The sequence below is a fragment of the Octopus bimaculoides genome, chromosome 7, assembly GCF_046866305.1.
Source record: "Octopus bimaculoides isolate indiv1 chromosome 7, ASM4686630v1, whole genome shotgun sequence".
NCBI lineage: Eukaryota > Metazoa > Mollusca > Cephalopoda > Octopoda > Octopodidae > Octopus > Octopus bimaculoides.
Genome location: NC_142934.1, coordinates 30,701,118 through 30,725,416, shown reverse-complemented (window position 1 = coordinate 30,725,416; position 24,299 = coordinate 30,701,118). Strand labels below are relative to the sequence as shown.

Genomic DNA, 24,299 nt, shown 5'->3' with positions numbered 1-24,299 from the left:
TTAGCGGCGGAAAATAATTGTAGCATGTCTAGTCATCCATAGCTATGGTTGCTATCCAATTGCCGGTTCTCTTTTTTAAACTTCCCATGCTGACATCTCTGTCGGCAGGAAAGCGATCGTTGCTCTCCAGGTATGTACGGTACACTTCATTCGCGTATCTATCCTCATTCGTATTAATAGTCCTGTGCATACTAATCATACACCAGTTACTCGACGTATTAATTGTAAAACATTTGTAACACTTCATCACGTCTTCTCAATCGATGACAAAGTGTGTAGGTTTTTTTTTAATTTTTCCTTTTTTTTTTTTTTGTCTTGAGATGTGTTGACGGACAGAGAAATGTTGTTGGTGTGTTGGTGTCGGTAGACAGACAGGGCGACCTCATAGTAAAACTACAAGACATCAAGATCGACAGAGAGAAATGGTGTGACATGGTCTGGGATTTGGACAAGAGCTATTTGTCTGGTCAATGTGGGTTCGAATTGTGTTGAAGTCAGTCATTTAGATACCTTGTAGGTTTTAATTAATCACCCACCCTCTTTTCTCACCGATTACGAGTTTATCGCAGAGCCTTTAACGTAAATATGTGTTGGATTACTCTAATCCTCACATAGAAACCTCAGTTAATCCCCTAATGTTTATGTTTTGGCATATGGTCACCTCCCGCTATAGATTATATTATCAACGACCTTTCCCCATTTTCATATTGTTACCCTGTCTGCCATCTGTTTCTCTGATCTGGGCGGTGTCATTAAACATTGCTTATGTTGTTGTTGGTGCTGTAGGTGGTCTGATCGTTGTTGGTGTTTCAAGCCCCAAGCCAGTCTTGAACAATGGTCATCTTGTCTTATTTTCGGACAGTGCATGTAGATTGCTAACGCTGTTATTGTTGTTGTTGGTGATAATAATGATGATGGTGGTGGTGAGGATTAAATATTGGGCGTTCCTCTTACAAGCATCAATGTTACTATGTTACTGATACGTTGGTTATAATAGTGTTGGTGATGGCGGTGTAGTGGTGGTGATGATGATAGTGGTGATTATAATGGTGGTGGTGCTGGCGATGACGACAATGATGGTAATGATGATGATTGCGATGGTGGTGCCGCTGCTAGTGATGATATTGGTGATGGAGATTGTTATCTTGAAGCAATTGGAGGTAATTGTAGTGATGATAGTTGGCTGAAAAGCCTACTATTATTAATATTAGTAGTAAGGTGGCGAGCTGGTCGAATCGTTAACATGCCGGACAAAAGGCTTAGCGGCATTTCGTCTGTCTTTATGTTCTGAGTTCAAATTCCGCCGTGGTCGACTTTGCCTTTCATCCCTTCGGCGTCGATAAAATAAGTATCAGTTGAACATTGGGGTCGATGCAATTGACTTACTCCTTCCCTGAAATTGATGGCCCTGTGTCAAAAATTGAAATTATTACTATTATCAAGAGCATTCCAGTTGGAACCATACTGTTTTTTTCTTTTCTTTTTTTTTTTGTTTGTTTCCTGATATATATTTAAGATAACTTTCTCCAATGTGTTGTTTTTTTTTCTTTTTAAGACAGTAATTTAACCTTCCACATTTTTGCCATCAACAGTTGCCCTTATGAGCCTTGTACTATACAATGTCAACCAATCATCAATCACAATAGACCCTATACTCCCTTACTGCATCCTGAATAGATAACTACACTTTTAAGCTATTAAACCTACCTATTTCCTAAGCTGCTTTGTGAGTGTACTATAGAGTAACAAAAAGTTTCACATTCCAAGAATTTTGCTTAGTAATAGTAGTAGTAGTAGTAGTAGTAGTAGTATATTTATATATATATTATATACTAGCAGAAATACCCGGCTTTGCCAGGGTTAAAGAGAATAATGAAATCTAAAAACGCCGTCTAGACTACGCAACCCTCAACTGTTAGTAGCTACGATACCATATTTCTACATTAATAACTCTCCAATCCATGCCAGCATGGAACATAGATATTAAGTGGAATGCTAGAAGAAAGTTTTCAACTCATATGTATATAAAGTAAATACACGTAATTCAGAAACACGTTTTGTGTATTTTATTTCGTAACCAAACAAACAGGTACAGATTATAAATAATGAAAGGCCAATTTTGGTGATTCATTTGACAGAGGTAGTAGAGAGACAATGCGATGATAAATCTGAGGTTGGATCTTGAAAGTTTGGATGAATGCTGCCTCAGTTAAATCTCTTGTGGTTCCAAATGATGTCATCTGTAGTACAGCGTCGTATTGTCTAATTTTGTTTTGCAAATGTTAGGAATCTTGGTCAGTTGATGCTAACAGTTTCTTCAATAGCTCTGGAGGTTGGGGATTGTGGAATTGTTGGGAATGTTTTTAACTTTGGTGTTATATGTATTGCTTGAATATCTTTGACATATGAAATATATGTATTTTCACGGGGTTTGTAAAAGAGAGTTGTGTAGTTCTCGAGTTTTAGGGATTCACACAGACACACAGACAGACAGACACATAGACAGACAGACACACAGACAGACAGACACACATTCTCATCTTTATATATAGAGATATATATACACACACACACGCACCCAAACACACGTATATATATGTATATCAATATAAATATATGAAAGTCAATGAAGTTTCGTAAAAGAAGGTGATCATGTACATACTTTCTTGCTGTTGTGATTATAACACCTCGTTGTAAACAATGTTCCTTGTTTTCCCCTGTGGAGCATATACAAATAGGTTTATTTTGCTGCCCACTCTTGAGCAGCCAACATACAGTTGTCCATGTGAGAAGCAGGGCTCTTCCAAGAGAAGACCAGCTACAGACAGTGCTCATCTGTTATGTTCGGGTTAAAATTTCATCAAAGTAGGTCTGCAACGAAATAATTTTACTCAACACTTTGCAAGTGAATCAGTGACAATTTATGCACATTGCAGAAATCACAATGTAAGTATATCTGAAAGGGTAGTCTTACACTGTTGTACCGTTGAATTACAAATAATGCTCATCTGTTATGTTCGGGTTAAAATTTCATCAACATCCAAAATATATGAATTTTCATGGGAGCTATGGCCGTTATGCATAGAATATAATTTCCAAATTTCATAAAGATCCATTCAGTACTTTTGACATAGTTTTGGATAAGAAAACAAATGACTAATGTGTGTGTTTGTGTGCATGTGTATGTGTGTGATGGGTGTATATATGTATAGATATCTGTATGCATGTATATATATGTATGTGTACATATTACAAGTACATCTATCTATATATATATATACATCTACACATATGTATACATATACATGTATGCATATAGATCTATATCTATATATATATCTTTACATATACGTGTACATATGCATCTATATGTATACATATACATCTCTTTCTCTCTTTCTCTCTCTCTGAAAGTATCTGTCATTACAGTATCGAAATGTGATTGTTTCAGTTAGTGGAATAACGTGTACATATACATCTATATGTATACATATACATTTCTCTTTCTCTCTCTCTTTCTCTCTCTTTCTCTCTTTCTCTCTTTCTCTCTCTCTCTCTCTTTCTCTCTTTCTCTCTTTCTCTCTCTCTTTCTCTCTTTCTCTGAAAGTATCTGTCATTACAGTATCGAAATGTGAATGTTTCAGTTAGTAGAATAGTTTCATTTTTAAAGTGAAAGTATTTGACATGAGTGTTTTTGTTTCACTTTTGACACGTAATACTTAAATAGTGGAGGAGATATTATGTTGCCGTGGGCTCGAACTCTGCAAGAAGTTAAAAAAATTTTTTTTGACTAAACCACAACTGTAACCCTAAGTAAGGCATCTGTAAAATTTGAATGAAATTGGTTGCGTAGTTCTCGAGTTTTAGGGATTCACACAGACAGACAGACAGACACACATTGTCATTTTTATATATATAGATAAATATATACATGGACGTTAAATGATGATGATGATGATACACAAACACACACACACAGGTGCTGAAAAGTTCCTGGCTTTGGGTAAAAGAAGACACGGGGTAATCAGTCTTCTTTAATTTTTCTTTTTTCTTTTACTTGTTTCAGTCATTTGACTGTGGCCATGCTGGAGCACCACCTTAAAGGATGTTAGTTGAAGAAATCGACTCCAGGACTTATTCTTTGTAAGCCTAGTACTTATTTTGTCAGTCTCTTTTGCCTAATTGCTAAGTTATGGGGACATAAACACACCTGCATCGGTTGTTAAGCGATGGCGGGGTGAGAAAGTGAGAAACACACACACACACACACATATATACGACGGGCTTCTTTCAGTTTCTGTCTATCAAATCCACTCACAAGGCTTTGGTTGGCCCGAGGCTATAGTAGAAGACATGTAGTGGGACCAAACCCAGTACCATTTGGTTGGTAAGCAAGCTTCTTAACATGCAGCCACATCTGTGCCTAATTATTAGGCACATGATTTTATTCAACATATTCTCCTCTCAGATTCACACACTTATTGCAGTGGTTCATCAGTTTTTCTAAGTCCTGTAAAAGAACCCGGAAGTTTAAGGCCTCCACGATAGTCTTAAAGCCAGGAAATTTTCAGCACCTCTCCCTTGTATACATACACATATATATATATCTGGTGCTTTACTGTACTCAAGAAGACACATTGTCTGCCACAGCGGAAGTGTTAATGGTAGAGGAGGATTGGCCTGCAAGAGCCATGTAAAAAGTACTTGTGTTGGCACCATGTAAAAGAGCTCCTGATGGTGCCATATTAAAAACACTCAGTACACACCGTAAAGTGGTTGGCATTAGGAAAGGCATCCAGTTATAGAAACCAAGCCTAATCAGACTGGAACCTGGTGCAACTCTCTTGCATACCAGCTCTTTTATCTTTGAATTTTTACTTGTTTCAGTCATTAGACTGCAGCCATGCTGGGGTACTGCCATGAAGAATTTTTAGTCAGACCTATTGACTCCAATACTTATTTTTTAAAGCCTGGTACTTATTCTATCGGTCTGTTTCACTGAACTGATAAGATACAGGATGTAAACACACCAGCACCAGTTGTCAAACAGTGGTAACAGAGATACAAAAGCACACACACACACACACACACACACACACACACACACACACACATATATACATACACTGGGCTTCTTTCAGCTGTTTTCATTGCTTTCACTGATTCCTTACTCAGCATTCCTCTGGGAAATATATTGTGTGTGTGTGCATGTGTATATATGTGTGTTGTGTGTGTGTGGGGGGTATATATGTGCATTCATGTGTGTGTATGTGTGCATGTGCATGTATGTGTGTGCATGTATGTAGGTTGTGTGTGTGTGTGGGTATACATATGCACTTATATATTAATGATGTACATGACAGGCATACATAACACTGAAATATGCATATAAAGTAAACACAGGTAACAGCTCATTTCACAGACACTAAACTATAAATTTTACAGAGTACAACCTTAAAGTTGACACCACTGTCTCACTATTGGCTAAAAATACACAGTTTTTTCGATTTTTAAACCTCTGTAACTTTTTCCTCAAATTTTTTTTTTCACAAGATCATGAATTCACAGCAATAAGAATGGAAAACTACATCAATATAACTGATTTTCAAATTTTTTACTTCCTTTTAAAAAAATGCAGATTCTGTGAATCAATTTAACTAGATCTGCAAGCTTTCTTATTTCTTTATTGCCCACAAGGGGCTAAACATAGAGGGGACAAGCAAGGACAAACAAACGGATTAAGTCGATTACATCGACCCCAGTGCGTAACTGGTACTTAATTTATCAACCCCGAAAGGATGAAAGGCAAAGTTGACCTCGGTGGAATTTGAACTCAGAACGTAACGGCAGACGAAATACCGCTAAGCATTTCACCCAGCGTTCTAACGTTTCTGCCAGCTCGCCACCAGACCTGTACCTTATGTGTGTGTGTGTGTGTGTGTGTGTGTGTGTGTGTGTGTGTGTGCATGCATGTGCGTGTGTGTGGGTGTAACAGTAGGATGCTAGGTCAGAGTCAATGAAATGAACATGAATTGAAATCAGTTCTTTACGGATTTATGGTTACTTTAAAAAGAACTACCAAGATACATCAGTCTTGTAGAACAAAGAATGTTATAGGGCAGTAGTTCTCAACTGGGGTCTATATAAGGTTTTTTTTTGGGGTGGGGGGGGTCCATGCAAGCAGAGTAAAATTGTAATTGAAGGGGTCCATCGTAAAAAATGGTTGAGAACCACTGTTGTAGACAAACAAAGTTCATTTCACGATATTATATAGATGTGTTTTTCTTTAGATAGAGAGTGAATTTCTGTTGATGTATTGGAGTAATGAACTAGTGTTATATATTTTGCTGACAGTCAGGTTATAACAGAATCAGTTGAAATCATTTACATGACAGAAGGACAGTATCAGAGAAGTTATACTTCAGTGCTCATGACTGTCAGCTCTCTATTGTGTTTAGTTGTCAGTTCACTGCTCACTGACCTCTGACTCATCAAGTCTGTCTCTGTGTTCATTATTCTTTTTATCAGCTGTGAATAGAATTAGAGCTTGACTGATTTTCAAGCAACAATTTTGGATTCATTAGAATTTTTGCTGTCATCAGTCAAAGACTTTAATGTGTAACAATTGAATATCATTGGTTAGATTTTTTTTGTGACGTCATCACATCCAGGAGTTGCTTTATCCAGATTCCAAAACTTTCTAGAAAACTTTGAACAGATTTTTGCTGACATGACAAAATACTGGTTACAGCCTTTGTGTTTGAAAACCAAAACGTTCCAAGTCTGAATCATGGTATAGATCTACTACACATATATCGTAGATTTTGGTCTTATAATGAGATGGCTTCTCTAATATCAATTCCTTCTTTGTAGCTTAGATAATTGTTTTATGTAGATAAGAAGATTTACTAAAGGACACTTTGTAGTGTCTGTGTTAAGATTTCAAACTGATTTAGAAATAGTTTATTGTTTCTCCATTTGAACAATTTGAAATTAAGTGAAACAGTGCTACTAAAGGAGTCTTTTCCTTTATTTCAGTACCAACGATCATTTGCAAATGAAACACAAGAGTAACCGACATTGAGCTCTCAGATCTATCTCTAAAAAATGGACTTATTGGCAGAATCTGAAGCCGAACCATACTACTGTGGAGTATGTGGCAAAGATTTTGTTCATATTGTACGACTGGAGGAGCACATGAAGGTACATACTATAGAGAAACGATTCCCTTGTGAAATATGTGGAAAGAACTTTTCAAAAAATTCTGACCTCTCAAGACACATAAGAACACACACAGGAGAAAGACCTTTCCGCTGTGATATCTGTGGTAGAGACTTCTCCATGAATTATAACTTAAAAAATCATTTAAAGACCCATACTGGTGAAAAGCCATATCAATGTGATATTTGTGATAAATACTTTACTGAAAGATCCTCTTTGAGGAAACACATCAGGATTCATACAGGAGAAAAACCTTACCATTGCACAACATGTGGGGACAGTTTTACAGATTATTCTACATTAAGGACTCATTTAAGGACTCACACAGGAGAAAAACCATACCATTGTGAGATCTGTGGTAAAGATTTCACTGCAAATTCCTCCTTGAAAAGTCACATTCGGACACACAACAGGGAAAAGCCATTTATCTGTAAGGAATGCGGTAACGGATTCTCATTCAAAGTTCATCTTAGAGAACATGTGAAGGCACATAACAAACCTGAACCAAGCCCTTTACGTTGTAAGATATGTGGAGATAACTTTGTGGATGATGTTGCTTTAACAAGTCATTTAAGAATACATACAGAGTAATATTTTGTTTAATGGCAGGTGTTATTATTGTTATTTTTAAAATAAATATTTTGTTTTGTATTATAACTCAATCGGATTTCATTTGAAATTGTATTTTATTACAAATTCTTGCCTTATTTATGCAAATGAAGATTTTTGAAAGCAGTAGCAGTAAATACTACTCTTAAATTATTGGAATTACATGTCTTATGAATAATTTTTCTCTGAATTTCTGCTGCACTGCTTTTGATGTTATTATCATTGTTTAACCCTAAGTCATTTGTAAATGATCAGATTTATGATCAATGGTATTCCTTTCATACCCTTCCTGCCTTTTTGTATATCAAGGATTACGTTGTCCAATATGTCCTTTTGTACTTGAGGGAATTTGGCTGCTAATATTCATTTTAAATTTTGGCACAAGTCAGCAATTTAACAGGTGGGGGTAAAATGATTACATTGACCCCAGTGTTCAACTGGTATTTATTTTATTAACCCTAAAAGGATGAAAGGTAAAGTTGGGCTTGGTGGAATTTGAACTCAGAATGTGAAGATGGATGAAATGTCGCTAGGCATTTTGTCCAGTGTGCTAATGCTTCTGCCAGCTTGACATCTTAGTTTGGCTGCTAATATTAGCAGGTTGTGTGTCCTAGTAGAGGGTTGCTCTAGCAAGGCCTGTCTCATTGCTTGAAGAAAAGTCTAAATTTTCCTTTTGGAATTTAGATCAAAAACTTGAGAGTGAATTTGGGAGATGGAAGCTAGGAAACTGAAAGAAGCCCATTGTGTTTGGGTGTGTGTGCATGTGTTTTTGTATCTCCTTGTCTTGACATTGTGCAATAGTTGTAAACAAGCTTCACTGTTATATAAGTGGTGCTGTTCATTTCCAAGTTTCTGTGAAGATATGTCTGGGTATGGGGAAATATTACCCTGCTTGGAAACATGTAAGGGTTGGCAACAGAACAGGCATCCAGGTTTAACAAATTCTGTCTAACACATACAAGCATGGAAAAGGGGACATTAAGATGTTGCTATTGTTGTTGTTGTTGTTGTTGTTGTTGGCGGTGGTGGTGGTGTTGATGATAATGATGATGATGATGGTGGTGGTGGTAGTGGTGCTGGTGGCAGCGGCAATGATGATGATAGAATTATCATTCTCTCATAGTACAAACTCTTTTTTTTTTACCCCACATTTTGTGAGTATTTGAACTGATTTTTTCTACTTTTTAATGATCCGCACCAAGACTTCTTTCCTTAGACACTGATGTTTTATTATTTATTTATATTACATTTTGTAAATATAGTGGTGGCTATAGATTTCCAATTGGATACTCTCTCAGTTCACAGCATTTATGATAACAAGAGTGTCAAAGGTTATCTCTACAAATATGGTAGAACAAATATCACAAGGGGTGTCATTTGTAAGCACTGCAATTCTATTACTGATATTTATATCTGTCAGTAATTTACATTGCTAAAGGATGTGTGTGTGTGTGTGTGTGTGTGTGCATGCATGTGCACACACAACCACACACACACATCATCATCATCATTTAACATCCATTGATCATGCTGTCATGGGTTGGACAGTTTGACCAGAGCTAGCAAGCTGGAAGGCTGCACAAGACTACAATCTGATTTGGCATGGTTTCTACAGCTGGATGCCCTTCCTAATGCCAACCACTCCAAGAGTGGGTGCTTTTACATGCCACTGGCATGCAAAAGCACCCACTGGCATTTGCGTGACATCAGTATCTGCCACAACTACGATTTTACTTGGCTTGATGGGTCTTCTTCTCAAGCACGATATAATGCCAAAGGCTTCGGTCTGTGCAACATATATGTGTGTGTTTGTTTGTATGTGTGTGTGCTGACTTATTTCATATGTATACAGTATATATTTATAAATCACTATTTGACAAAGAAGTAAAAAGGTTATTTTCAAGAATGTACAGTGTACAGGTAGGAGTTCACCAAGGCTCAATTCTCAACCCCCCTCTTGTTTATCTTAGTCATCCCGGCCTTGACTGGCTATCCCTGGGAGCTCCTCTACACTAATGACTTTGTTCTTATAGCTGAATCATTACCTGACCTAGAGAAGAAATTTCAGGTGTTGAAACAAGGCCTGAACTCTAAGGGTCTTAGAGTTAATTTAGCGAAAACCAAAGTCCTAGTAAGTAGGAAAACAGACAAATCAGAAGTCCCTTCTGGGAGATGGCCCTGCTCAATATGTAAGAAGGGTGTTGGTAGAAACTCTATACATTGTGTTGTACCCAGTGCAAGCTTTGGACACATGAAAAGTGTAGTGGTATCACAGGAAGGTTTCTGGAGAATATATTCTTTGTGTGTGGCAAATGTGCAAGTACAATAAGCACTAAAAATGCACAGACAATAGATCTTTATAAGTAGTAGATAGCATTTGTTACCTAGGAGACCAAGTTAGAAGTGGTGGAGGAAGTTCTGAAAGTGTAGCTACTAGAATAAGAATAGCAAAGTTCAGAGAGCTTCTACCTTTGTTGGTAACTAAAGGCCTCTCTTTCAGAGTGAAAGGTAGATTGTATGATGCTTATGTATGTACAGCTATGTTACATGGCACTGAAACATGGACTTTGACTGCAGAGGACTTGCGAAGGCTTGGAAGAAATGAAGCTAGCATGCTCTGCTGGATGGGTAATGTAAGTGTGCATGCATGACAGTGGAAATGATTTAAGAGGAAAACTGGGTATAAGAGGCATCATAGACTGTGTGCAAGAGAGAAGACTGTGCTGGTTTGGTCATGTGATGTGTATGGATGAGGACAGCTGCATAAAGAAGTGCCAACCTCTAATTGTGGAAGGTATTTGTGGAAAGGGTAGACCCAGGAAGACATGGGAAAAGTGGTGAGAAAGGATCCTCAGAGACTGGGCCTCACTGAGGAAATGACAAATTACCAGATGTACCAATTTGCTGTACTTGATAACACATGTCAAGCTAAGTAAAATCAGGCTTGTCCTTTCAGGTGCTGGTGCCACATGAAAAGCACATGTGCCGGTGCTGCATAAATGCACCCATGCTGGTGGCATGTAAAAAACACCCAGCACATTCTGTAAAGTGGTTGGCATTAGGAAGGGCATCCAGCTGTAGAAACCATGCCACAACAGACACTTGGAGTCTGGACAGTTCCCAGCTGGCCAGCTCCATGTTAAACTGTCCAACACATGCCAACATAGAAAGCAGACGTTAAACGATGATGATGTTCCATTTCAGGTTTCCCTCTAATGGACGTCCTCCTAACTTGTTAGAAAAGTATATTATTTCTGTCTTATTTTTTAAATAATAGCCATCAGGTTAAGAATTGAGAAAGATGAAGAAAATGAGGGAGACCCAAAAAGACATGGCACAACACCTTCAAAGACCTAAAATGTTAGCATCACCTGAGAAGACATAGGCCACTATGCTAAAAACTAGGATTATTAGAGATGTCTTGTTGCCCAATGCACAGGCTAACTGTACAAGAGGAACTAAGACAAAGCCTTGGACTAATCAAGAAAACATTCTTTATTTCAATGAAACACACCTTTGGAGAACTGTAACAACTATGTAATTACTGGGTGTATTGAATGAAGCAACAAATTGGGAAAAAAGTGAAAGTCTGTTTGTGAATAACAGCCTGTTTCAGTGGTTCACAACTGGGGTCCATTTAATCCTTGGGGATCCATATAAGATTTTGTTGTTAAAATTCATGTGCAATAAATTGATTATACTTCTAGAATGCACAAAATATTTCAATTTTTTAAAATGCAATTCCTAATAATATTCAATTATAAAAATATATTAGGTTTTTTTAAACATCAAATGGTTATGAGGGCACACCCATGTAAAATAGGAATCAAGGGATCCCGAGATATAAAAATGGTTGAGAACCATTGGTGGTTTACACCATAACCTTCTCTTGTCCAATATCTTTACAGTAGTCTGCCAATAAATATGTAGAAGAAAGAAGGTAAAGTGTTCAAGGCTTGCATGGAAGCAGCTTGTCAAAGTGTGTGAAATGGCAAAATGCTGTTTGTAGCTGACTGGAGGAAACTGTTTATTTTTTTCTCAGGGGTCGCTAATATATGCCTAGCTCAAAGCTGAATTAAGACACTGTAAATGAAAATCAATCAAGTTTATCTAACTTCACCTCAGCTTCACTATAATAATGGTGAATTTCTGACAGGTTAAACAAATGGATTTTAAATGCACAGTTAGAGAACAAAGGAGATGGAAGTGAGGACTTAGGTTTTGACCCTGTTAAGTACCCACTACAACTGTATAAAATTTATTTTTTTAATTGTAATTCTACCAAACTGAAGCTGTATTTAAATTGTGTTTAATTTCCATTTCAGCATAGCGAGACACATAAATTCTTTAATTGTAAATGTATATATGATCATCAAGTAATATTCTAATATAATAATCTAATGTAAGGTGGTAAGCTGGTAGAATTGTTAGCACGCTAAGTAAAATGTTTAGTGGCATTTTGTCTGTCTATGTTCTGAGTTCAAATTCCGCTGAGGTCAACTTTACCTTTTGTCTTTTTGGGGGCAATGAAATAAGTACCAGTTGAATATTAGGAGCTGATGTAATCGACTTCCCCCCTTCCCCTGAATTTGCTGGCTTTGTGCCAAAATTTGAAACCAATAGAGTAATCTAATGTAGAAATTGTTTGTCTTTCTAATAAAATCAGATTCCACATCAGTTATTTCCCCCCATCTTTGGATTAGGACATGAACCAAGTATCTTCTGTTTGTCTGTCAACTATTGGTGGTCTATTGCACTGGAATTCTGGCTCATATTTTTTAGATATTGACATATAACTGCTCCATGCAGCTTCCCAATGGAAACAGAAAACAAAGATTAAGGCAAATTGGCAGGCATTAGAGCATAAGATAATACTGTCTGATATGTGTTCCCACTCTCTATATATGTTCTGAGTTAAAATCATGCTGAGCTCAACTTTGTCCTTCATACACTCACAATTGGGAAAAAAAGAATTGTACATAGGTGATGGGTTGGTAAGAACTGTAAGAAAGTTGAGCTGGACATTTTGCTGCATTTGTTTTGGCTCTTTGTGTTGTTGGGTCAAATCTCACCATTGCTTATTTGGGTGGTTGACTTAACCTGTTGCCTGGTTTAGTATCATCACCTGGCACTTTGGATTTATTTAGAATAGTCCACTCCATTGCTAGCATTGTGGTAAGGTTTCCAGTCCAGGGATACTGTCCTTTCCCCTTCACCACCAGTCTGCAACAGGTCATCATCACTACCTTCTCTTCTCACTGAAAAGATTATTAAAAAAAAAAAAAGACAACGTGAAAGTAAATGATTAAGGTTACTAAAAAAAAAAACAAAGAAAAAAGAAAAAGTTAACATGAGGTGGGGGTGGATAAAAGAAATTTGATTATAGCATGTCTGGCTCTCCATAGTTTTAGCTTTCCTTTCTGTTTCCAGTCCAGCTTTTCCTAACTTCCTGTCGGCAGGAAGGCGCCGATGCGTTCTGGTATGTTCATGTCGTTCTTTCTCATCTCCCCCATTATCTATATAGTCCTATTGTACTTGCATTATACGCCAGTTGTTAGACATATTAGCTGTATTATATTTATAGCTATTCACTAACTCTATTCTACTGATGACGAACTGGTTTCCTTTGTTTGATGTATGGGATGTGTTGTTGGTGGTCAGTGACAGCTGTTGATGTGGTTGTTGTTGTATGATGTAAATGTAGAGGGACAGTGTATCTCTCGTTGACTAAATAATTACACTCACACACTCTACTACAGTATTCACTTCTTGAACATCTTTATTTATTCTCTATAAATAGTAATAATATCTAAAATGAATAGAATTATTCGGAGGCTTGAATTAAGAGAAAGATGACAAAATAATTTCCATTAACAGTTAAATAATCAAAAAGGTAATTAGAAAATGATAAAAATAGAACCGACACAAGACAAACGAAGATTCATCTCGAAAAAGTAATATTTACTACATAAATACAGCACACCTAATTGAAGGACCTCCCTATCCCCTCCGTGAAAGTGTCCCTTTAATGGTGTGACCAACTCTTATAAGGTTAACCGCAAGGTAGAGCTAATGGAATGTCACTAACACGTATCTTAGATGGACGTGTTTCGAATATTGGGTGAAGGAATCTGATTATTCATTCTAGGTTAGATTTTTTTCGTCGCATACCTATCAATGTTAGTCTTCTCTATTACCAGGTACCCTGCATCTAGGTCAGTTATTGTTTCAAGTTAGAAATGCTGTTGTGTGGCTGAGCAGTTAGGACCTCCCTCTAACCATCTTTAAAACACAAACCCATTGACTAATATAGTCTATGCTATATTATGCCTGAAAGAGAAAAAAATGACGAGAATGGCTACAACTGTAATGCCTTGATCATAGGTCAGCACGATCAAAGCTGACAACTCTCTCTCTCTCTCCCTCCCCCTCCTCATCCCTCCCCCTCTCTCTCCCCCCCTCTCCCTCCCCCCTCTCCCTCCCTCCCCCCCTCTCTCCCTCCCCCTCTCCCTCCCCCCTCCCTCCCTCCCCCTCTCCCTCCCTCCCCCCCTCTCTCTCCTGGGGAGGGTTTGAACTCTGCATTGTACCTAAAGGAAAATAACGTCAGTTATGCAGTGGCTCTTACTTCTGGCAGAAGTGAATGAACTACGTTAATTATCATGGATGGGGGCTGGCTGAAGTTACCTTCGCTGGAGACAATATGGCAAGACTGGTGGTTAGATACAAACCTTAAACCCAGTGGTTTCCAACCTTTTTACTACCAAGGATCCCTTTTGATATGCTTATATATATATGAAATTTTGAACTTACTTCACAGACCTCCATTCCTACCTTTGTAGACCACAGGTTAGGAACCGCTGCTTTAACCAATCCATCTGCAGGTTAGCCACCTACCAACTTCAGATTACCAGTCATGACACTGGCACTCCTCTAAAATATTATTTTCACTCAAATTTGAAAAGAAAAGGAAAAGAAAAATTAATTTCCTCAATTCATGTTTATTCAGTCTTTCTGATACAAACCAACCCGAGATGGCCACTGGTTGTATCTAATCTCTAACTCTTATATCTATTTTAAAATCTTACTTCATAATTTTAAACTAAGAACCTTTGTTATGTTTCAAACATCATCTTAATATCGAGTAAGTTCATTATTTTACTAAATCACTCCAAATTTTTGTTTACTTTCTGAATTAATTGAGCGTCTCTCTCTGACAGCAATACTTGTTCTGGCATTATTTTTCTATATATTGCTGACATGGAGATGAGTCACTGCTATCTCTAGCAGTCAAGTGTCCATCATTGACAAGACCAAGGAAGGTCAACATGATGTGACTTGGTGGTCTCAGTGCCAGAGATGACAGGGATTCATCTGCCCACTAGCAATATAAACAAGAGCGCGTTTTGCAACAAAAGCCACTGACAGCACCTCTCGTGGTATCTACCTCGGAATAGTTTGTCCTAACAGAACATCCACACTTAAGTTGGGATATATATTACCTTTCAATATTAATACTGCTTCTGTTGCTAATATATAACTGAACAGTATTTTTCAGTAGAAATATGGTCAAGAATTGGTTAATTCCATATCTAGTATCTGATTAGCTCTAATTTTAGTAGTATTTTTCTATTGTTCCTATTTATAAAACTTGGATGGGGCTATTAAAAATTGAGTGTCATTGCTAGCTGGGCTAGAATGGCTTCACAGTGCAACATCAGAATATGAATTGCTGACCTTTTTAGTTTGGTTATTATTTCATATCTTTATTTTGAAGTTTATCTGAAAGATTTTTTTGTCTGAGAGAATGCATATCTTTTACTCGTTTCAGTTATTAAACTGCAATCATGCTGGGGCACTACCTTGAAGTGTTTTTAGTTGAATACGTTGACTCCAGTACTTATTTTTAAGTCAGTTACTTACTCTATCGGTGTCTTTTACCAAACTTCTAAGTTACAGGGATGTACACAAACTAACACTGGTTATCAAACAGTAGTGGAGAGCAGACAGACACAAAAATAGTTGGTGGTAAGGAGATTTAATATCAACGTAGTGGTTGAGAGAAACACAAATGTAAATACTACTAGTACCATCATCATCATTTTATGTCCAGTAGCTCAAAATAAATTAGCCATGGGATAGAACCTAGAGCTATGTGGTTGTGAAGTGATCTTCTTGGCCATATACCATGCCTGTACCCTTTAGTGATATCATTTAACATTCCGAGTTGAACTCCTACTGAATTGCTTTTCATCCTCTGTGTTTGATAAGTGTTAGTTATATGCTAGGATAAATAGAACTGATTATAGTACACCTCTATGGTCTTGTACTAATGTTAGAAATTTTTGTTTTAAGGTAATATCAATTGTCTTTAGGACAGAAAAGTTGTATAAAGGAATCATTTCCTATCACTTGCGAATATAGGAAGACTAAAAACCATAGTGATGGTGATTATAAGGATTATTATTTATTTATTTATATATTTCAGAATGAAGTAAAGAAGTTGAAGAAAATTCAAGTTGCTTGTGTCCTATTGGGATTAAACAGAATATTGTGACATCTCTGCTATTGTGGTGTATGTGACAAGGACATTATCCATATTTTTATTCCTGGAAGATCTCATGAAGGCACACACTTCAGCAAGACGTTACCCATGCGAAACATGTGGCAAAACATTCTCACAAAATTCCCATCTTTCAAGACACATAAGAACACATACAGGAGAGAAGCCTTTCCGCTGCGAAGTCTGTGGCAAGGGCTTCCCTGAGAATTATACATTAAAAACCCACATGAAAACCCACACAGGAGTGAAACCTTTCCATTGTGATATATGTGATAAAGACTTTACTGAAAAAGCCACATTGATAAAACACACACGCAGCCATACAGGGCTAAGACCCTACAGCTGTGAAACCTGTGGGGACAGTTTTGCAGATCATTCTACTTTAAGAACACACATAAGAACTCACACAGGAGAGAAACCATACCATTGTGAGATTTGTGGGAAAGACTTTGCAGTCCATTCTAACTTCAAAAAACACCTTCGAATCCATGCCCGACAACAAGAATTATTCCAGTGTGAAAATTGCGGGGAAAAATTCTCTCATAGATTTTATTTAATGAAGCATGTGGAAACACATGCACCAAAATCCATTACACAACTGCGTTGTCAGATTTGTGGTGACAATTTTATTGATAGTGTTGCTTTGCAAAGTCATTTAAAGATTCATAATGATTAGTAGATATTTCAGAGACCACTAACTTTCATAGCAAGAGATAAAAGGTATAAAGATAGAATTTCTCAATTAATTAATTCAAAGTTACTGTATTTTCCAGCATACAAGTTGAATTTTTCATACAAAAATTTACAGCCAAAACTTATACACCAAGATGAATTTGGAGAACCAAAAATTCCATGTGAAATTCAGCAGGATTTGGAAAGATAGTGAAGATGTTTACTCTTTTACTTGTTTCAGTCATTTGACTGTGGCCATGCTGGAGCCCCACCTTTAGTCGAGCAAATTGACTCCAGGACTTATTCTTTGTAAGCCTATTACTTATTCTATCGGTCTCTTTTGTCGAACCACTAAATTACGGGGACGTAAACATACCAGCATTGGTTGTCAAACAATGTTGCGGGGGACAAACACAGACACACAAACATACATATATATATATATACATATACACGATGGGCTTCTTTCAGTTTCCGTCTACCAAATCCACTCACAAGGCTTTAGTTGGCTCGAGGCTATAGTAGAAGACACTTGCCCAAGGTGCCACGCAGTGGGACTGAACCTGGAACCATGTGGTTCGTAAGCAAGCTACTTACCGCACAGCCACTCCTATGCCATGTTTGTTTATACTATACATTATGTTGAGTTATATACCAAAAAATACAGTTTAGCAGTTTCCCTAAAGATACCAATTCTGGCATTGCATGACACAAATACATGGTAGTTAGTAGATATAGTTGGTACTAGATTATAGAAGTCAGTGAATTAGGCTAAAGAAATTCTTCTAAGGCAAATATTAGTTTTTAACATTTTTTTAGAGTTAACTGGTGTATGCTGACATAGATACCTTAAATGAAAGGTATCAAAATTATACTTTATGTGAAGCAAAATATTTTTAGCAAAAATATTAACAGAAAAATATGACACTATTCTGTGTACATACAATTGTAAGTGAAACCATACCCACTATATACATGCACTAATATATTTGTCAACAGAGTGGGTATATTAATTGAATTGTCAGTATTAAATATTCATTATGGCTGATCTTACTAATTGGATTCACACTGGTTGTTAAACTAGATGTTAGATAGGAATCTGATTGTGTACCCCTGTACTCATCAGAGCTGGAAACTACGGAAGAAATATTTTCTTTCATCTAACATTCGGTTTAACACCCAATGTGAAACCAAGTGGTAAGATCAGCCATAATAGATATATGATACTGTACACTTTAGTTTATATATATATATATATATATATATATATATATATACATATATATAAAGCAATGAGTACAAAAAGAAGACAGCATAGGAGAGACAAGTTTTAACAAATGTTGTATGTTTATATATATATATAGTCACAATGATGATATTTAGACCTCTTACAGGGATATTTTTATCCAAGATACACTGGTTTGATATATTGTATTTTGAAGAGATATTTTCTTCAATGAATATATTATATAAAATATCAAACATTATTATTAAGTTTGAAAACAAAGAAATCTAATGGATACAGATTAATTTATTAATTAATTAACATCTTCACCTACAATTGTTTCATTTTGCATCCAATTTAAACTACAAAACATATATAAATCTTGTTTTTCAAAATATCTTGGGAGGAAAATCATCAGGACATGAAAAAGGACAATATAAGGATTACATTATAATCTGTTTGAATACTCCTAGATATTATTCTTAGTATATTGGAGTATTCCAACAGATTGTAAAGTAATCCTTGTATTGTCCATTTTTATTCCTGATGATTTTCCATCCAAGGTATTTTGAAATGCAAGATTATATATTTATATGTTTTGTAGTTTAAATTGGATACACAATGAAACAATTTTAGGGAAGATGTTAATTAATAAATTAATTTGTATCCATTAAATCTCTCTGTTTTCAAACTTAAAGATAATAATATATATATATATATGTGAATTTTACTTCATTTAAAATACAGGGTTGGGCAGAGAGGACATGTTTTTGAACAATTTACAAAATCATTAATTTTAGCTGCAAACAAATTTTATAGACATCAATGTGTCAAAATCAAGTGTGGAAAACAACATCCATCAGATGGTGTCTGTTTTCATTGATGCATTTCTGAAGGTGTTCTTGGAAATTGGCCTCTACTCTCTCCAGCATTGCTCTGTTGATTTGGGTGATTTCCACGCAAACAGCTTCCTTCAGATTGTTCAATGTATAGGGCTTATGCACATACACGTATGCCTTGAGAAATAATTACACATGGACAAATTTGGGGACCGAGGGGGCCAAGGAACATCAGTAGACCTGGAAATGAGGTGGTCACCGAAGAGAGGGCAAAGAATGTCCATTGATGCTCTGGCTGTGTGGGCTGTTGCCCTATCCTGCTGAAACCACAAGCATTGAATAGGCATATGTTTCATTGTAATTTAGGCAGAAAGAAGTTGTTTATCAATTGGATGTAACACTCGGAGTTCATAGTAACAGTATTTCCATTAGTCTTCAAATAAGTAAAGACCAATGACGGCAGCTTTTCCAATAGCACATCAGACCATCACTTTTAGGTTTGCAGTGATCTTTCATGCAGTTCTCTTGGATTTTCAAGAGCCCAATAACAACAGTTCTGTTAATTCACCATGCCATTGAGATGAAAATGAGCTTCATCACTCATTAACAAAATGAGGTCATTTGCCTCAAAAATTGCTGCCATCTGATGTGTGAAGTTAAGCCACTGTGCATAGTCCCATGTTTTCATCCGATACCTAGTGACCAATTTGTATGGGTGGAAATGCAGGTCTTCATGCAAAATATGCCTTACTGATTGATTAATGATGCCAACTTCAGTGGAATGTCTCTGAGCATAGTGATTTGGACTCCCTATCAAAGCTTTCTGAGGCATTCCACATTTTCCACGGTCTGTACTGTTTGTGGTGCCCTCACCAGTCTCGTATTCTTTAGTGTACCTTGTGTACGAAGTGCATTCACCCAATGTAAGATTGTGTTATGGGTGGGAACTGCCTGATTTTGGTAAATGTTGAAGTGGCACCGAAACTCATTCAGAATTGCTATGACAGACTCCTTCTTCATATAATTGTTGTAGGCAAACATGCGATGCTCTATCATCCACAGCACCATGGCTTCACCTGAAAAGAAAAAAAAATGTCAAGACACCACGGACCGAATGGTACCTGTTGGACATATGTCCCTCCCCCTGTGGTTGAGTAATAGCCATTTCAGAAACGTCCACCTCTCTTCCCCACCCTGTAGTATAAAGGGTTTATATAATTTCTCAGTAAGAAAGAACACAGAGGCAATGCAATCACTACAGTTGGCTGTGAATATAACCACTTTTAGACATTTATCTACTTTTGTAAATTTTATTTCACTTAAAATTGTAGAAACATTAATCAAATGTGTATAAATGAAATTATTTAATTGTGATTTATTAAACAAATATTGAATAATTAGTGACATTACAGCTCTTTGATCATCTTCTAGAGAAAAATCTCTCTTTCTCTCTCACACTTTTAGTTACAAAAAAGTTATCAGTATTAGCTGACAAAAAAAATTAAAAGATTTTCTTTGTAGGATAATTCTTTTAATACCAGCCATCTAGGACTGCCCCTGGTTCTGTGGTACAAACTTGTTTTAAATTAATCTAAATCATAACCTTTCGTTAAAATTATGTCTAACACACCAGCTAAATGATTACTGTTATTTTACTAAATTCATCAACATTTTCGAAAGTAACTGAAGCAAAGCACTGTTTTTCTTCAGAATTATGGTAACAAAAGGGTTAAATGTGAAGGTGATAGCTTTAATACAGAACCACTTTATTAAGAAAGAGTATGTAACAGTATATAGTAAATATATGATCAATGTAAAATATTGACCTTCAAGGAAGATGACATAATTCAAAGTATGATTCACTGTGCCTCAATTGAGCTGATTTAGTATTAGTATCAAGCGTGTATGATCACAGCAGTTGACATTAGGAAAAGCCTACTGCCATGTACATCAGGAGAGCCATTACTAGCAGGTAGATTTATAAAGCTTGCATAGAGCTTCTTTATAGCTCTACCTGCTAGTAATAGCAACCTACTGTCTTAAAACTGCCTGTTCAGGGCTGATCTGTGGTTACATGAGAGTCATCTACAGATGCATAGCAGAAGTAGCAGACCAAGGAAAATGTGAAGTTATCAAAGCTGGACTGAAAACACTGGAGCTTATGAAAGAGATAACATAAAAGCAAGATGTATGAGAAGTTGCTGTCTTGTGAACCTATCCAACCCATGGCAAATGTTAAAATGTTAATTATGATTACAACTCAAAATTGTTAGAGTATTTTCTACCAAAAATATATATCCTCATGATGTTTAATCTTGTCTCATATATAAACAATTACAAAAAAGAAATATTGTTTTGCAAGTACTTTACTTTGCTAGCATGGGTTGGAATCAATGTGTTATTTCTGAAAATGTATTATAGGGGAAGGTTAGAGTGTTTTTTTGTTGTTACTATTGTTTATTGCTAAAAGCTTTTGTATAACAATATGTTCTGTTAGATAAACAACATTGTGATAGTGTTGTAGTTTATCACTGTTGTGATGGAACAAAAAACTGACTATAGTTTATTTCTTTGTTGTTATTGAGGTGTATAATTTTTTTATATATATACCTAGAGAAATATAAAGACAAAGATTGTAGAATAAATTTCCTTAAATTAGAAATATGAATAGCAAAGACTTGGTTGTTTTTATATATTTTTATTATATTTGTCATTGAATTCAAATGTGGTAAACATGGTAAAAATGGTATAGTGCTGGACAAAATACAATCTGGGTTGAAGATTTTCTACTTCATACATTCAGGGTTAATGAAAATATATTTCAGTCATGTTCTAGGGGTCAGAAATGGTCCCTTCAAAGAATTCTACATGGTTTTCTAGCAAATTTCACTCAGAAGTCTTGATTTACCTAGATCTGCAGTAGAAGACAATTCCTGAAAGTCCTACATTTTGGGATTGACTGTGAGATCACAAAGTTGCAAAGTATACTTATTAACCACATATTCTTATCTCTACCTCTTCTGCAGTTGTCACCTACTCTTCCCTACTTATTGTCCCTCAACACTTGTTCTTCATTATGTTCTCCCTCACACCTTCACTATTTCTACCATCTCTCACTCAACTGTACACTTTTGCAACATCCACCTATCATTTTACACTTTCTGTTCTGTCCCCACTCCTACTCACCTTGTATCTTGAGGGTCCCTCTGATACCTCATCACCACTACTTTATCTCTTTCCAGCTCAACCATGACCAATCCTACTCTCTCTTCTATAATGTGAATAGCTATGTAGATCCTCTACAGCAATAAACCTGCTGTTTCTGGCTCTCTTCTCCTCATCCCTTGGCATACAGCTGCCTCTTCCCCTCTCTACTGTAGCCCTACTCAAGGATTTGGTCTTGTCAGCTGCAAAGTGATTGGCATTAGGAAGATTATCCACACAGCTCTCAGGTGCCTTTAGCAGAGTCAACTGAGGGTTGGGTCTCTTATCTTAGGGCATCTTGAGGCATGGTTTTTCCAATGAAGCAAGCTATGAGCCCTCTCTCCTAGCCTAGGTGCCTGGTGGAGAAAACCATCATGGATGCTACTGTACCTTCTCTGAATAAACTATGAAATATATCTTTCAATGTTTTGAGGTTAATAAAATATCGGGTCTCTGTCAGTAAAGTTTGTTCATCATTACCATTATCATCATCATTTAACATCCATGTTCTATGTTTGTATGGGTGGGATGCTAATTTTTGAGGCAGAATTTCTATTGCTGAATGCCTTTCCTGTTGCCAACCCTTACCTGTTTGCAAGGAAGGTAATATTTCTCCATGGTCAGGCATGTTTTTATAGAATATTGGAAATGAATGATACTGTTTGATTGATAGTGACACTCATATACATCCATACATACATATACATTCATTTATTGGGTTGTCAGATAAATTTGTTTGTTTCTTTCTAATGTTATTAGAATTAGCATGAAAAATATTTTTATCATATTGTTCTGTTTTTTTTTTGTAGCTATATTCTTCCTCTACAACTTTTGTTTATCATTTTTGAAATTTGAATAAATTTTACTTCTTTTCAGACATATGATGATGGAGTGCCAAGTAGAAAAAAAAAAAAATGAGCATTTTTGACACTTGCTTCTCTTCACTTTCATTCAAGGTCCTAAAGCTACCAAAGTTGCTCAAGACATTTGTGCTGTGTATGGAGAACTGCACAGAAATGGTTTACATGCTTCATGGAGGGTAATTCAAATTCACAGACTCTTCACATTCCTCCCAACCTGTTCAGTTCAATGAGGATTGATTGAATGAGCTCATCCATGTAGATCTGTGCCAATCCACTTGAGAATTGGCCCAGCAGATGGAATGCTTTCATGATATCTTCAGTTGTCACTCTCACTTGAGTAAAGTTCAAAAGTTTGCTGCATGGGTTCCACATACTCTAAGTGAGACAAACTCCAGCTTCTCTATCACTGCCAAATTGTTTGCTTAATACTAGACAACTTGTGGACACAGAAATTTCTTCACTGCATGTCATCACCAGTGATGAAAAATGGTGTCTTTATGTCAATATGCTGTTGAAGAAAGAAAGGCTGAATACTGACAAGCAACCAACATCTTGAGCCAAACCAGAGCTGCATTCATGTAAGGCAACAATCTGTGTCTGGTGGGATTAGGAAGGGATAATCTACTACAAAATGCTTGAAAACAACCACATGGTCAATGTAGAGCATTACATTCAGCAAATAGACTGGTTCATTTTGGGCAATCCAACTGAAACAACCCAACCAATGACATGGTGTTCTTCTTCAACATGACAACACTCACCTCATCATTATATTGACCACAAATACCATTCAAGAGCTCAATTGGGAAGTTCTGCTGCACCCATCATATTCTCCTAATGCTTTCACATTATCACCTTTTCTGGTACCTTTCCATTGTTTGGAAGGCATTTCATTCAACAATGATGTGGAGCTGAAACTGTTGCTCAGTGTATTCTTTGAGTCAAGACTTAATAATTTACACTGTCTAGGCATTGAAAAGCTAGTGGGGGCATTGCCAAGAAGTGAACAATGAAGGAAAATATATAACTGACTGATTTGTTAAAATTATTGATTAAAAACTTTTTTTAAATAAATTGAAAAAAATGAAAATTTATTTGACAATCTA

At 36.4% G+C, this 24,299-nt stretch overlaps 1 protein-coding gene across 12 annotated transcripts; it reads left to right on the top strand.

Moving 5' to 3' along the window:
- On the top strand, positions 1-24,299 carry LOC128248371 (uncharacterized). Of its 12 annotated transcripts, none has more exons than XR_016242588.1 (3): positions 14-130; positions 4,067-4,143; positions 23,207-24,299. XR_016242588.1 is itself a non-coding variant. In XM_052969605.2 (3 exons), exon 3 carries the CDS (start codon positions 7,108-7,110, stop codon positions 7,810-7,812), a length of 705 nt encoding a protein of 234 aa, XP_052825565.1. In that variant the 5' UTR covers positions 43-130; positions 4,067-4,143; positions 7,039-7,107; the 3' UTR covers positions 7,813-7,883. The 12 variants fall into 12 exon arrangements, 4 of the variants coding, with proteins under 4 accessions (XP_052825566.1, XP_052825565.1, XP_089211222.1 ...); XR_016242585.1 differs by lacking the exon at positions 4,067-4,143 and adding an exon at positions 16,316-17,371 and having other exon boundaries at positions 28-130; XM_052969605.2 differs by lacking the exon at positions 23,207-24,299 and adding an exon at positions 7,039-7,883 and having other exon boundaries at positions 43-130.

Bases quoted from the DNA above. Each gene is read 5' to 3' on its own strand.
- LOC128248371 (XM_052969606.2), top strand. From the start codon at position 7,108: ATGGACTTATTGGCAGAATCTGAAGCCGAACCATACTACTGTGGAGTA.